General features: G+C 40.0%; 1 protein-coding gene across 2 annotated transcripts in view; it reads right to left on the reverse strand.

The window, feature by feature from the left end:
• si:dkey-112e17.1 (uncharacterized) overlaps window positions 1-13,184 on the reverse strand; it is a 20,434-nt gene extending 7,250 nt beyond the window's left edge. For both annotated transcript variants that reach the window (XM_067521628.1, XM_067521627.1), the window contains exons 1-4: window positions 12,992-13,184; window positions 3,627-4,597; window positions 1,366-1,417; window positions 61-184 (exon numbers count right to left, since the gene is read on the reverse strand). In XM_067521628.1, the coding sequence (XP_067377729.1) occupies window positions 61-184; window positions 1,366-1,417; window positions 3,627-4,597; window positions 12,992-13,072 (1,228 nt within the window). In that variant the 5' untranslated portion in view covers window positions 13,073-13,184. The remainder of the gene's footprint in view (window positions 1-60; window positions 185-1,365; window positions 1,418-3,626; window positions 4,598-12,991) is intronic.
• Between the last annotated feature and the right edge of the window lie 1,211 nt (window positions 13,185-14,395).

Raw genomic sequence — 14,395 nt, forward strand, 5'->3', positions numbered from 1 at the left:
AATCCAGTAAATGTTTCTATTTATTGTGTTTGTGTGTGCACGTTGGTGTGCCCTCCCCACCTGTGTGTGGCAGAGTGTCGTCGTTGTTGTCCTGCTCTGTGGTTGCCTCCAGGTTGGTCTGATTGTCGGCCATCAGCTGCAGCTCACTGACCTCAGCCCCAGTGTTGTGGGCTCCCCCTGGCACCTGCAATGCAGTTCAGTGCCATTCGCCTTATCAACAGCACTTCACTATGATACCAGAAGCTTAATCATGTTCAGTACAGGTGTTAGCAGAAGGAATAAAGCTCAAAAGCCAGCTGTGAGAACACAAAGCTACAGCTCAGTCTCTCAATTAATAGATGTTGCATGTTTGAACAAATCGAGAAGGAAAATGTTTGGCATTTTCACTCACAATATGATGACAACAACAATACTTTAATTATTACATTTAAATGATCTCGTGTTATTCAACCAATTGTTGCAGCTCTAGATTGTTGTGACTTAAAGAAGTAGAAAATAGTGGGAAGATAGAGGAGGAACTTTTATTGTTTTATTGTTGCATTTTTCCTCCTTGTCAACACCTGGTAGTCCTTTATCCACAATGCAACTCAACCTCCAACAGTTCAGGCTGGGATCAGACTGTTCTGGTAGCAGCTTACAGCATGAAGCCTGGAGCTGCTGGCCCCAAGCAGACATAGGGAGCAGGCTATGAAGGTCTGGTAAGCTCGATCCCTCCTAAGTTTTAGTTTTCAGACCCAAGGCCATACTAACTCATAACCTGAGAAAAGTTATCAGACGTCTCACACTTTCCCCTCTTGGGCCACAAAAGGTTGGAAAACAACTTTTTTTCACATACGGAATACGTAAAATAAGTATTTTTGCTGGATAGATCTAAATAATCAGAAAACATTTCATCACATTTCGTTTGGTTTGAAGTTACCTCTTAAAGAACTACGACACAAAGTTTAGTTGTTCTTAGTTGTTGATACAACAGGACTAATGAGACCTAAGTGTTTAGTATCATTAATACTCAGCCTCAAGGGGTCACGTATAGGTTTACTGTTAAAATGTCCACTCTGAGAGCGTCACAGAAATCTATGTAAAACATCGGAATAACAACAATTTAACCTTTGTTTTAAATCTGTGTGACCTGATGTGAACCTGATGGGTGCAGAACTGTGGGGGGTGGTGCTACAATGTGGACACTGTTGGCTTCGGCAGCAAATAATATTAAAATACATGCCCAGTGATCGCAGATAAAGCTGCTTTGAGAGGAATGTCTGACTGAAAAATAAGGAAATAGGGAGAAGGGAAAAGGTAGGGGAGGACGGAACGCGATAAGTAGAGACAACAAAAGGAGGAAAGCATACAAAGTAGTGTCTGTACCTCAGAGCTGCTGGATGTGCTGGAGTTGGCTCTTTTTGGACACAGTTTGGGTCTGGAAACATGAAGCACCACAGCAATTTAGTTTATAATTACAGACATATCTGAAAACCAGTTTTTATATTTCTGTTCCACTTTTGGCAGTATTAAAATCCCTCTGGGGTTCTGAATTTCACTAGAAACGTAAAAATGGACACAATCGCATACAACTGCACGAAACCGAGAGCTTTTTCATATTGTAGCCCCCTCACTCGATATATAATAGCTCCAAAATACCAGTGGCAATTTCTCCCTCAATAGTTGCTATATTGTGGTATTGGATGATGGAGCAAGATCCACCACACAATCTTTCATTCACACACATACCACAGCTCCAGCAGTTCACACGCAGTAGTGGTTCTCACTCAGATGTAGTTGCTATGCATTGCTTTCTCCTGATGGGATGCACCACTGGCACGGTTTCATTGTACTGTAGATACTCATTTTAAATATGTGTGATAGCAAATTCTAATCATAGATAGCACTCACATAAAGACAAGTAGCTGCTGTACTTTCTTTTAACTATAGAGTTTTTCCACTGTCACACTGCAGGCATTTAATATGAGACTCTTTTACAACTAACATTATTTATCACAGCACGTTCTTAAATATCCGATATCTGCTCGTCCATGCTTCTCTGTCCTGTTCTTAACTTCATCTGAACCAAAGGAGCATGCCAAAATACTCGAGCAAGTTCCTCTTACAGCTGAATGAGTTCATTATCAGCTGCTGCTCGACTAAAAGCAATCCCTGCTGTGGGTTTAATCCACCTTTGCCTGGTTTCTGACCAGCGAGAACCTTGAGAGTTAATCTTACTGCTGCTTTAATTTTGCAAGATCTGACTGTGCTCGCCAAGCGAGTGGTTTTCCATTGATTTCTGTGAACTAATTTACTTAAATTAATAGGGAACAACTGAATGAGGAACAAGACAGGTACTGAGGCTGCTCATGAGTTTGACATTTGATAGTAATGCATTTCCTGGCTTGTGAATGACTGGTGTTGTTGTTCTTACTAATTACACTTTCATTTATTGAACATGTGTTTCCAATATCCCTGTTGGTAATAGTGAGAACCTGTGGAGTTTTTTTTTCCCCCTGACAGATGAAGTGGAGACCCTAAGTTGCATTTGAAATAATACAAATCTTATTAAACAGGGGAGTTTCTCACAGCACGCTTAATACTCTGACACAAATATAAAACCTCCTGGATCCTGGACATCTGGACCAGCAGGGTTAAAACAGCCAGCTTGTCAGAACAGATAGTATTACAAATCTCCAAACTTAACCCCTCAGTTTGTATTCATTGTCCCCTGGGATGCAAGAGGGAACAGCTGGTAAATTACACCTTTTGATCATCTGACAATGCGATCTGTACCAAACTCACATTGAGTTTTACTTCTCCTTGTTGTCCCTTTTTCCCCATTTCCACGCCCATTCACTTTCATACAGCCTCTGTGTTTTTGTGTGCTGGAATTGATGCCAGGTGCTGTACCTTGAATGCCCTGCTGTCTATGGTGAGAATGCTCCACATCAAGGAGGCCGCACAGTTGCAGCCCAACCCAACTAATCATCGAGGGTCACCACATTAGGGACTTAGGCTTCCAGCTGAGTCAACATTACAAAGTGGTGACTATGTATGTGCAAGTGTGTGGATTTACTGTCAGACCTACCCATTTTCATTCATTGGAGAAATCAATCATAAGACCTGTGAATTTTCCCAGGAAACCATTTCCAGAGTTAAATGGGTTTTATTTTTATCTGGGAAAAACAGATACTGTACAATTTTAACAAGACTAAGAGCAGACAGCTATGCTGGCAGCTCTGGGAGGATTTAACACAGTGGTACTTTGGGGAAAAATGTGAACATGCTAACAATAACAATTCCAAAATGCTGTTGAGCAGGTACAGTGTTTACCAAGGCCAAAAACTTTTGTTAAGAAGTTTTGTTAAAAATTAAGTGGCATAGTAAACAAGTGAACAAAACTGCCATCTTCTTGACCCTCAACAAAACATTTCCGCATTAAATGTGACTATGATTTATGACAAGGACTGTAGCAACGTCTGTGTTGTTGCAATTCAGTTGGGGCAAATACAAGTACAAGACAATAACCCACTGTATTGGATTAGGCTCACTGTAGGGTAGTTGCAAGACTTATCGACCATAACTATTATGTGGTAATTTTGAGCTGTTTGTGTTTCTAAATGAAGTTATTCCGCTTCTGTTACCTGAAAATGATGCACAGGGCACTTGTAAGTATCATAGCGAAGAAAGCAGCTCCACTCACAGCAGCCAGCAAAGAGTCTACCTTGTTGGCCGCTGGAGTGAAAACACGCCGGTCCCCTCCTGGCTCGGTCAGGTTGTGGTAGTGGAAAAGAAGAGCGAAGCCACGGCCCCAGTGTGTTGTGGTGATGAGCTCCATGATGACCTCAACCATCTCCTGGCTGGAGCCAAAGATCAACTGGCTGTTGGGAGGACGATTGGACCCACAAAACCTGGAGGAAAAGGTGATAAGGTCTGAAATGTACAGGACATCGTGGGGGCAGGCGTCTAGCACCGACTGCTGGGTTTCGGGGCTCAGAGCTGGAGTGTCGGTAGAGTGTGGCGCAGCAGGAGTGGTCCCCTCCATATCTGTGCTTGGGTTTAAACTGGGGGTGAGGTTTCCCCTGAGGTGAGATGAGGAGGCAGAGTTGCGGGCCTTGTCCTCTGGAGGCGCACTCCCAGACAGCAAGGGGAGAGAGGAAGGAGGTGGCAAAGATAAACTGGAGGAGGCATCTGCAGATCTTTTAGCAGAATTAGAGAATTTGGCAATCTCCATCTTTGTGGACTGTTCTTGGACCACTACTTGCTTAACCTCACCATCTTCAGAAGACTGCTGGTTCTTTGTGATATCCACTACACTCACAGGATCTTTTCCTGCCAATGTAGTTTCATCGGCCGCTAAGCTGCCAGTGGAAAACGGCATTTCTTCATCTGTCTCCTTCTCTTCCAAACTAGAGATAGCTGAGTATTGCGCTGCAGAGTCATGACTTTCAAACACGTCAAAGTCAAGTATCTCCAGAATAAGCTGGTAATCAACTGGCACAAAGAACTGCCAAACACAGTGTGTTCCAGAGGAGTAGTTGTAAGGGAAGCCAGGAGACAGAATGAGGCCTTGGACATCCACCACGTCCACCTTGGCACCGCAGTCAAAGTAAACCTACAATATCAAATACATCAAGTCAGTTGTTGTATCACAAACGTTAGTGCATTATTAAGGGACACCCTTTAACATGGCGACAATTAACATGACTCACACAGCTCAGCAGCTTGAGCACAGCACTCCCAAGGTGAGGGCTTCTGTTTCATACGGGTGCCACTCACGCTAATATCCATGTTATTCTTCAGCATTTTGTTGCGCTGTATTATATTACACTCTGCGTAAATTCTGAGATGGGTCATGTATTCAGATAATGGCCCCTAAGTGATTCTATTCAAATGGGCTAGCAACCATGGTACCTATCAGCAAATAATACACTCAACGTGTTGTTTGAATACTGACATAAACCAGCTTGAACTGAACTATTCAACCCGACTGCTACGCCTTTGTATCAAAGCCTGTTTTTCGCCTGTATTGCCTGCTTGGGTAACCCTGGGGAGGGTATTTCTTCAAACATGCTGGCAGTAATTCTTCCCATAGGCACTAAGCAAAGGCAGATGTGTGGCTGGGCTAGAGACTGAGGACCAGACCTTTGTAGGGGGACTGTGGTTTTATGAGCTTTCCTGTTGGCCTCAGTTCTGGACTGTGGGAATGACCTAGACTGGTAGACCCCCATGCCAGAGAGGCAACAAACCAACACCCGCGGGCGGCACTTGTGCTCTGGACTGGGCTAAAAGCATTTAAAAAAAAAAAAAAAAAAAAAAAAAAAAATCACTTTGAGAATGTAGTTTAGATAGGAGTGGACAAAGGGCAGCAGGGACACATGGGAAAGTTAGGTGTATGGAGCCAGAAAGGCTGCTCCATGGATCATCTGTCCCCATATGAATGCATTTATCAAAGCATTCTTCAAGTAGCAAAATGTACATGGAGTTCAATACTTCATACTGTTTGTCAGTGCTTGAATGTACAATAATTCCACTGTTCAGGTCATGTCAGTGGCTGGCATAGTCTGAAATACTGCATTACAATGTAGGTTAAATTTATGGGGAAACATGTTATTATTACAGACAGACAGCAAATAAATCTTTAATCAATTTTAAACTTCCTGGTCTGCATATAGAAAGTGACCTTACTTAACCGAATCTCAGAGTCACATGCTGAGTGCTGAAGACACACATGGTGTTAAGTTTCAGTGGACAATAACACAGGACTAAACAATGACAAGGCATGGGATGTTTGCCAGTCCCCTTTACATTTCCATGGAATACAATGGCAAGAAAATAAGGTTCCTGAACTGTTTGTGGTTAATAAAATGAACTACTATAAAAGCAGATTTTAATTTTATGAGAGCGTTTTTTGTTCCATTAAGTCACTTTCATTAATGCATGACAAAACACAAAATTAAAAACACTATAAATGAGTAGCATCTTGCATGATGTAAAATGTTGCAGCTGATGAAAGAGAACTGTGTTATGTCTCCCACCAGGACAGGGCGTTCAGGAGGTCCTCAGCAACCTGGGACGTGCATGCTACACTACACATGAAAGGGCCCCAAAGTGCCACAGTGTCGAATGGAAATGGGACATTCTTATAATGCCAAACATCTCAGTTCTGTTACATCACAGGCCGCTCCACTGGCAGGCCGCTAATTATTCAAGGATGCCTTTTCTCATGGTGAAACAAAGGACCGCAGTGCTGTTTTGGTGAGCCATTCCACAAACTGAGGCCGGATAATATTTTAATGAACTGATGCTAATAAGTACAAGGCAAGCTGAAAGTTTACATAAGAGCCGGCTGGTCATTGCGCCCCATTTCTGCCACTGACAGGAGCTTCACTAGACAGAAGGAGATCAACTGAGCACATAATTGCCTGAAATGACTTGTTCAGTGAAATATCAGACCAGCTGCTGTCACTGTGGACAAGCCCAAACAAATGGGTTAATGCATCGTATTAAAAAAAATGATGATTGATGCTGTATAGATGATTTGCTTGTACTGTATCATTATATTAGAATATTGTTTCTAATTGCATACCAGCTTCCCCATTTGGTGTGTGAGTGTGCGTGTGTGTAATTATGAGAGCGATTGGGTGAATGAGAAGCAGTGTAAAGCGCTTTGGGTACCAATAAGGTAGAAAAGTGCTATCTAAATGAGCACCATTTACCACGTAAGTGCTATTTCGTGTTGCAATTATGTTTAAAACTAAACAATTGTATCCAATATATATTCTTCTGTCTATATGTGAACAATAATGTTGCACAAAATAAGTTTTTTTTGGACTTTTCCTTGTAGTATACAACAAACAAGCAAATTTAAAAAACTGTCAGTGCACCATTATTTGACAGAGCAGAAATCTGCAGTCTGATCTGTAAGCTGCAACATAGATTTTTTTTAAGCCACCAAGGCTGGCAACGCCGCTGCGGAAACTCTGCAGGTTGGCTTCTGCTGAAGTACCGTCAACACACACAAGCAAACACACACTGCCTCTTACGCACAAACAGCGCTGGACTGGCTCATAAATAGGCAGTCGGGCCCCTCAAAAGGGGGCACCAATCCTCACTAGCCCTGTTTACTGGAGGAGGAAAGTGACACTGCTTTACAGAGTAGCTCTCAGGCAGCAGCCGCCCACTCAGGTTATATTACAATTTCACTCAATTTCTCAAATCGGGACCAATATCAACACAGAACAGCTTTTCAGACCAGCAATTTGTTACTTGCATTGAATCAGTTTTCTATTGCTCTTGATTCGATCAAGACTGAGATTGACTCGGGGAGAAAAACTATTCAGAAAATGAAATGTAAGCCTTCACTGTATCAGTCAGCTACAGACAGAAGGAGACATCAGTAAAAAGTAATTACTAAAACTTAAAAAAATGAACAATGGGAATGATTAAACTGCTGCTGAACCAGATTGAGAAAAAAAATTAGTGCCATTCCTAAAGTGCAACAAATTTACAGGATTATCTGTGAGTTGTACCGATGCAGTAAGATACAGATGTCTTACAAAACAAGGCCTTCTACACTGACAAAAGACATCATATACATAAAGGCACTGCTTGCAGTGTACACAAACACTGAACTTTACTAATGAATCACATCTGTTAAAAAGAAAAACACACATTTAGATATTACTTATACAGAGACATATAGGACAGGTAGGACTAAACCTGGTTGGACTCACCTACAGTATCTCTATAAGTAATCAAATATCTGTAATCTCTACAAAATGCCCTATTTATGATTTATACTTTTATATAGCTGGCTCCAAAAATGCAGATAGACAGGAAGCTCCTTGAGGTCAATCTCCTCAGCTGTGAAAGGGCTCGGATACTAAAGCCCAGTTTTTTCACATATTTAGCCTGTGACCTAATTGTCCAACCTGGTGGGCTTATGTCAGTGGCTGCACATTTAAGCCAAAGGTGAGTTGCATGTTTGTGTTGCATTTTATTTACAGAGCTATCATGCAACCGTCAGCCTACAAGGCAAAATGTTGGAAATTGTTACAGCTGTGCACAGTTACACTATTTGACTGGGTGGCCTAAAAAACAGGCCGATACATGCACTCTTTTCTGTGTTTGTGGTGTAAAACCTATTAACATATTTCCTCTAATAAGGGCTGCTGCTGTGACTGTGGTAGCTGTTAAATGTGCCTGCAGGGCCCTGCAGTGAATCAGGATCTAATCGTCATGGTGGTTTTTAACCAGTTTGGTAAAATCATTTCCAGATTTATGAATGTGATCCAAATCCATTTATAATAATTAGTGATTCACCAGCACCTCAACTGCTATTCATAGACCCTGAAATATTTTCAGTCCAAAAAAATTAACTTTAACTCTGTTCTTTAGATAAAGCCAGCATTAGGTCTGATGCCCTCCGAAGGTACTGGAACAGCACCTCTAATTCACTTGTTTTTGCTCTTCAAGAGATTTTGGGTTTTAGATCAATGATGGACATCAGAAAGTTCAGAATTACAGCTTTTATTTACCACTAAATAACCACTTATAACTAAAAACAACAACAGATAATAACAGGAGCATTGTGAAAGCTGTGAAGGGAAATCTCCAAACAATAGTGAGTGGAATCACCACAGAGCAGGCATCACAATCCACTATTCAAAAAATAAAATCATGAGCAGCAATGAGAGGCCATACCACAGGATGCAAACACCTCTTCAGCATTAAGAATCAGAAACCGAGGTTAGAATCTTCAAAAAAAAAATAAAAATACAGAGAAGCAGCACAAAAGTTGTATGGACTTCTATGGAGTACTATTGACTTCTGAGCCAATGATCCAAACAGCATGGTAGAGGGAGTTTCATGGCCTGTGCTTGGATTGCTGCTTCTTGAACAGGGTCACTGATCTTTATAAATGTTATAAATCCTAATAGTATTGGCAGAATGAATTCAAAGATCCACAGGAATCCATCAAAACTAATTGGAAGGAGGTTCATCATGCAGCAAGACAATGAATACAAACATGCTGCCAACCTGACCAAAAATTTGGTGATGCCAGTAAGTTACAGGCTTGATGCAAACAAGGGATTTGCAACCAAATATTCATTTTCTTTCATTTATATTTCAACTGTCTGTTCCACTACTTCCGCAAGAGATAAAACGTGGGTAACATTTCGTAATAAATATAACCAAATGAAAGATGAAATTCTAACCTTTCATCTGATATCCCTTGTTATTAAATCCAAATGTCTTCAGTGTACAGCAAAAACAAACCAGCTTTGCCATTCTAATACCTTTGGAGGGGACTGTAAATCATTCAGCATTAGTTAGGTCAGTATGTCTTTCTCATGCAATACTATTAAAGTTAGAAAGCTGCGGAGTCCATGTTGACTACCACATTAACTAAACTAAATACTGTGCCCCAGTAACTAGGGTCATATGTGCAGTACAAGAAAAAAATCACTAGCAATCCTGTCAAACCATGACTGTACTATCCCTGAACAACTCAGATAAAGACACAGGCCACTGTATTTGTTCCTCACAGGTGGCTACTCCTTCTATATAGACACAACGTAATTTGTTCAATGTGAGGCCTGAGCACAATGACAAAATTAGAAGCAGACAACTGAAGTAACATGACCTTTCTTTGGTATTATTTTATAGTCTTTGTCTGCTCTGGCCACCATTACTCCAATTGTTTATTGACTATTAAATATCACACACATCCAGGTGTCTCCAAGGAAATGATGACAGTTGAAAATACTGTCCTGACCCCAGAGAATTGTTGGTATGTGAGTGAAAAGAATCTCAATTTGTCAAACTTTTACATTTGATTTTATGGCCCATCCCTATGTAGTGTTATAAAACATTTTTTATTGTTTCCCATCTTGTGACTCTAGTTACTATCCACAAGGATCCAGTTGATAGTGGTTCGATCAGAAATCACAAATGCCATGCTAATTAATTTACATGTAAGTAGCTTTTTAAAAAGCGTGTGATATTTTCATTTGGACTCTATTGTTATATGTCAGTATAATGCCCAAATAGTTATCACTGCCAGGATAATAAGCCTGAAAAATTGTAACCAATCCGTCAGGGAAATAGGGTTAGGGACCTGAAGCATACTACGAAAGCAACCCAAGACTTTATTAAGGCAAAGAAGTTGAATATTCTTCAATGATTTAATTAAGAACTTTTAAATCCAAGTGAGCATACATTTCATTTGCTGAAGGCAAAACAAAATGTGAAATGCTCTGAGAACAAGCATTTAGTGAAGACAGCTGCAGTAAAGACCCTGCACAGCATCACTATGGAGGAAACACATCCACTTCAGCCACTGAATGCAAAGGATTTGCTACTGTGCAAAGTGCTAAAACTGACTATTTAGTTTATGATTTATGATTATGATTTGTACACTTGCTTTTTGTATTTATTGACAAAACTGTGAAAGCACAGACTACACTACACTTCAAGGGGTGAAATTTGTTTTAGTGTACAGCAGCTAAAATGTATTATAATGAATAAAACTATGCTACACTTTTCTATAGTTGTCTTTTATAACTTTCAACAATATCTGTTCTATAATAATGTGGTACTCTGACAGGCTCTAATGTTAAATAAAGGCAGGTTAAATTAGCCGATATGCAACTATTAGAGCTTTATTTTGAAAGCTAATATTTGTAATCAACCTTAACTTATTTATTCTTATTCGACACACAAGACCAGAATATAGCTGTAGATCTGGTGAAATCCTGCACAGTTTTAAAAAGCAACTAATTTTCTATTCAGCAAGCTATTGCATCTCAACACCAACAGCTTAGCTTTTTGTCACTCTCTCTGTCTCACTGTTTATCATCTCCATCTCTGGCTCTGGCCTTTTCCATCCCATCTCTTCTCCCTTGCAGACACACGGTGACATGTTTATCTGTTGACAGACTGTGTGTATCTGTTGTCACATAATTCATGGGAGGAATAAGTGAATTCACAGTTCACTGGGGTCCTACAACTCAATTCAATTAGAGATGAATGTCCTCTCTATCTATCACAAATAAAACCTTTGAAAAGTTTTGTTTTTTCTGAAAGGGTAAGAATAAATTCCAAACTTGTTTATGCTGTTCCAAAAATGAACTTACTACAAAAGGGAGGGCGAGTGGAGGACAAAGCCATCATTTACCGTGCCCCATCAGGCAGATAATTGCAAAGATAGTGGGTACCCTATGCACACAGGAACTAAAGCTGGAGATGCTGACAATTCAATATACCAAGGGCTTTTGTCTAGTTGTAGGAATTCTACTGCTGAGCCGCCATAGTCTATCAGCGAAAGAGGGCGACCGGTGACAGGTGGAAGCCAAAGAGCTCCTTCTGGCTCCCAATTTGGTCATGATGTCCTAGATGAGATCCGTGTCAGAGGTAATCCCTTGATGCATCACATTTAAATCATTGAAATCAAAAAGAGAAGAACATGGCAATGTGTGAGCAATTTACTGCTCAGATGCTTTCCTACAGGGGCCTTTTAAAAATATTGCCAGCAAAATATTTAAAATATGTGCATCCCTGTCATTTCAAGACTCTTGTGGCGTATTTGGATCCAAGCCCACAGGGATAGCGGATAGCTTACAGTACAATACAGTAATTTCTAAAAACAGAGACACTTCCTTTCTTAAAGAGCAAAAACTGAGACCTGGCCCTGTCTATGTAAACATTGGCTTTTCCAGGCTACTGGCAATGTGCATCAAGTCCTGTCATCCTTGGTCTCACGCAGTTGTTCTTGTGGTGTTCAGACTCTGCAGCCTGATTGAGCCACAAAAATGCAGGAGAAGCTACCCCTGACCTCTTTGCATGAATCCCTGTTCATCAGAGACAAACTTCCGATGTTAAGATTCAAAGCTTGGGAATTTGACTCGATGAGCATGAGGGGCAGAACGTGAAGTTAACATGTTCCCAATGTGGTTCTCATTTCAGCAGCTTGGGCTCCGCGTGCTGGTCTCTGACTCTGTGAAGTGCAGAAACTTTAAAACATCCTTTGACAAACCCAAGAGTGTAAATGTCCCACGAAGTGTGGAGCTGTAGCCCGAGACTGTCATAATGTTGCTTTGACCTGTAAAGGTGCACCACAGTAAGCCAACATGACTTAAGGTGTTTAAAAAGTCTGGATGGTTTCCCTGCTACAGGACACTGGATTTGATAGTTAAAGAAATAAATATTTTTAGAAAATAGAACGTTATAAAAAAACTGAACTTGAACACCCTCTTCGAAATGTAAACCCCACTTTTGGAAAGAGCTGTAGCCTTATTTTGCAGCAGCGTCGTCAGTTTCCAGTATTCGTGAAGCGCATTTCTTAGGACAATGTTCCAAATCGCGCGATGACTTTTACTGTAACATATTTAGATTCATACACATTTTATTTTATTTTTTTACAAATTCAAAGTCTTATTTGTTTAAGTTACGTACTACCAGTCTAAAGAAACGTAAACAAACTCAATTGTAAAAATGTGAATATAAAAGTCCATCGCTAATTGCTAATTTTTATATAATGTAATACGTGAGCCAAGAGGTTTTGTGAAGCAGGGCGGTCTTCTGGTGTAATCGGCATAAATATTAACGTAAAAAATCCATCAACGTTATCTGACTCACAACTTGTAGAAACTGTCTCACACATGTATCGTTCTTCCCACCGGCTTCTACGATGTAATGTTTTGCTAATTCAAAACTGTGGACGGAACATCCGAACTTGATTTAAAGTTCATATATAGGACACAAAAGTGTTTCTTTGTGTATTTGACATATGCCGAAATCAACAATTGGGTCTATTCTTTTTATAACGACTTCATTCAAGTCTCCTGCGACGAGAATGTTTGCCAAGAACCAAACCGCTGTTAAATATTAAGATGTACGAACGGAGTCCGTAGGCTCGATTCTCTCCATGCAAGTAATCACAGCACTTACCAGAACTGAAGGTGAAGCTTGTGAATTATTTTTCCTCTAGCAAATGGCAACTTACCTTTTGTGCAACGCATCCCATCACGAAGAGCAGATATGTTGTCATAAAAACATGTGCCCCAAGCGACGTAGCACAGCTCATTTTCCTCTAATTGTTCCTTTCTAATGCGACAAACAGTGAACCGCGTCCAGCTCTGCTTCCCTCTCATTCACCTGAAGGGTCGGGAGCGCGCTTCCATCGTTCATGGGCGAACTCCAACACTAGGAGCAAAATGTTCTGATCACTGTCATCAGTCCACTCACTGACTAATTGTATGAATATCTTTTAAACGTCGTCATTTGTTGTTAACTCTATCTAGCTAATTTGAAGTTCTACAAAGAACTTACATTTACTATGTATATCTACAGTTTAATATCATTCTAGCTATAAAGCTTTTCTTTCCCTTCATAAATGTGCACAAATGTTTGTTTTTTGTAATGCAAGGTTTCATTCATTTATTTCTTCAATTTTCTTTCTGTCAGAATTGTATTTGTGATGGTAGAGCAGTTTAAAAAAGTGAACAAATCAATTATAGGCATATTTTTCCTTTTAAATAAACGTACATTATGTTTGTTGTTGGTTGCAATATCTCAGCGTTAGACTCTGGGATATTAGCAGCATCAATAGTCATATACTAATCACGCTTGCATGAGAGGTTTATTGTTAAAGTCTATAAACAGTTGAATTAATTTTTAAAGTTTAATTCCACAGCCACTGTCACTGAGTGATTTATTGTATGAACAACCCTGTTGGTAAAAGTAGTGGGATAGAAAAACACTTATTTTAGTGAATGTAGAATTAAGCAGAATTATTTAAGCCAACTATTTCTAATAGACCCAGACTATTGGAAACAAAACTGCTGTTTAGCTGGGCCTCTCTCAAGCAAATAGTGGAGATGTTCACTACTAAAAGTAACTATGTGAAGAGTCTTTAATGTGATTGTAATATCATTGCTTTTATTTTGGTGCTTGGGGTTTGGTTTCCAGAAACCAGTGACAAAGGTGCTAAAGCTTGGTTACCTGTATTGCAAGGCAATTCATTGGCTCCTGTCTGTCACACTTGTTACACGTTTTTTGATACTAACACTAGATGGCGCCAAAATAATATAGTTTATATTAGTGAGTCTTAATTTTTACTGTTTTGATGGAACAAATTAACTAATGCAGTTTAAATTTGAGTAAGAAAATCAATTAGATTTATTCCAAGGCTTATTTGACTGCCCTCCAGAAGTTTTTAACTTTAGTACAAAATCAGACCTAGTCCTCACCAGCCAATTATAATGTAATCTATAGTAAGTTCTGACAGCCTGTGTTTGTGCTTTGGCACACGCCACTACCCCGTCATATAAAGAAACATGTTTATTTTCTGTTAATTAAGAACTCAAAGGACTGGTGAACTAGGATTTTACTTATTCTACACATGTTT

The sequence above is a fragment of the Channa argus genome, chromosome 11 (assembly GCF_033026475.1).
Source record: "Channa argus isolate prfri chromosome 11, Channa argus male v1.0, whole genome shotgun sequence".
NCBI classification, from domain to species: Eukaryota; Metazoa; Chordata; class Actinopteri; order Anabantiformes; family Channidae; genus Channa; species Channa argus.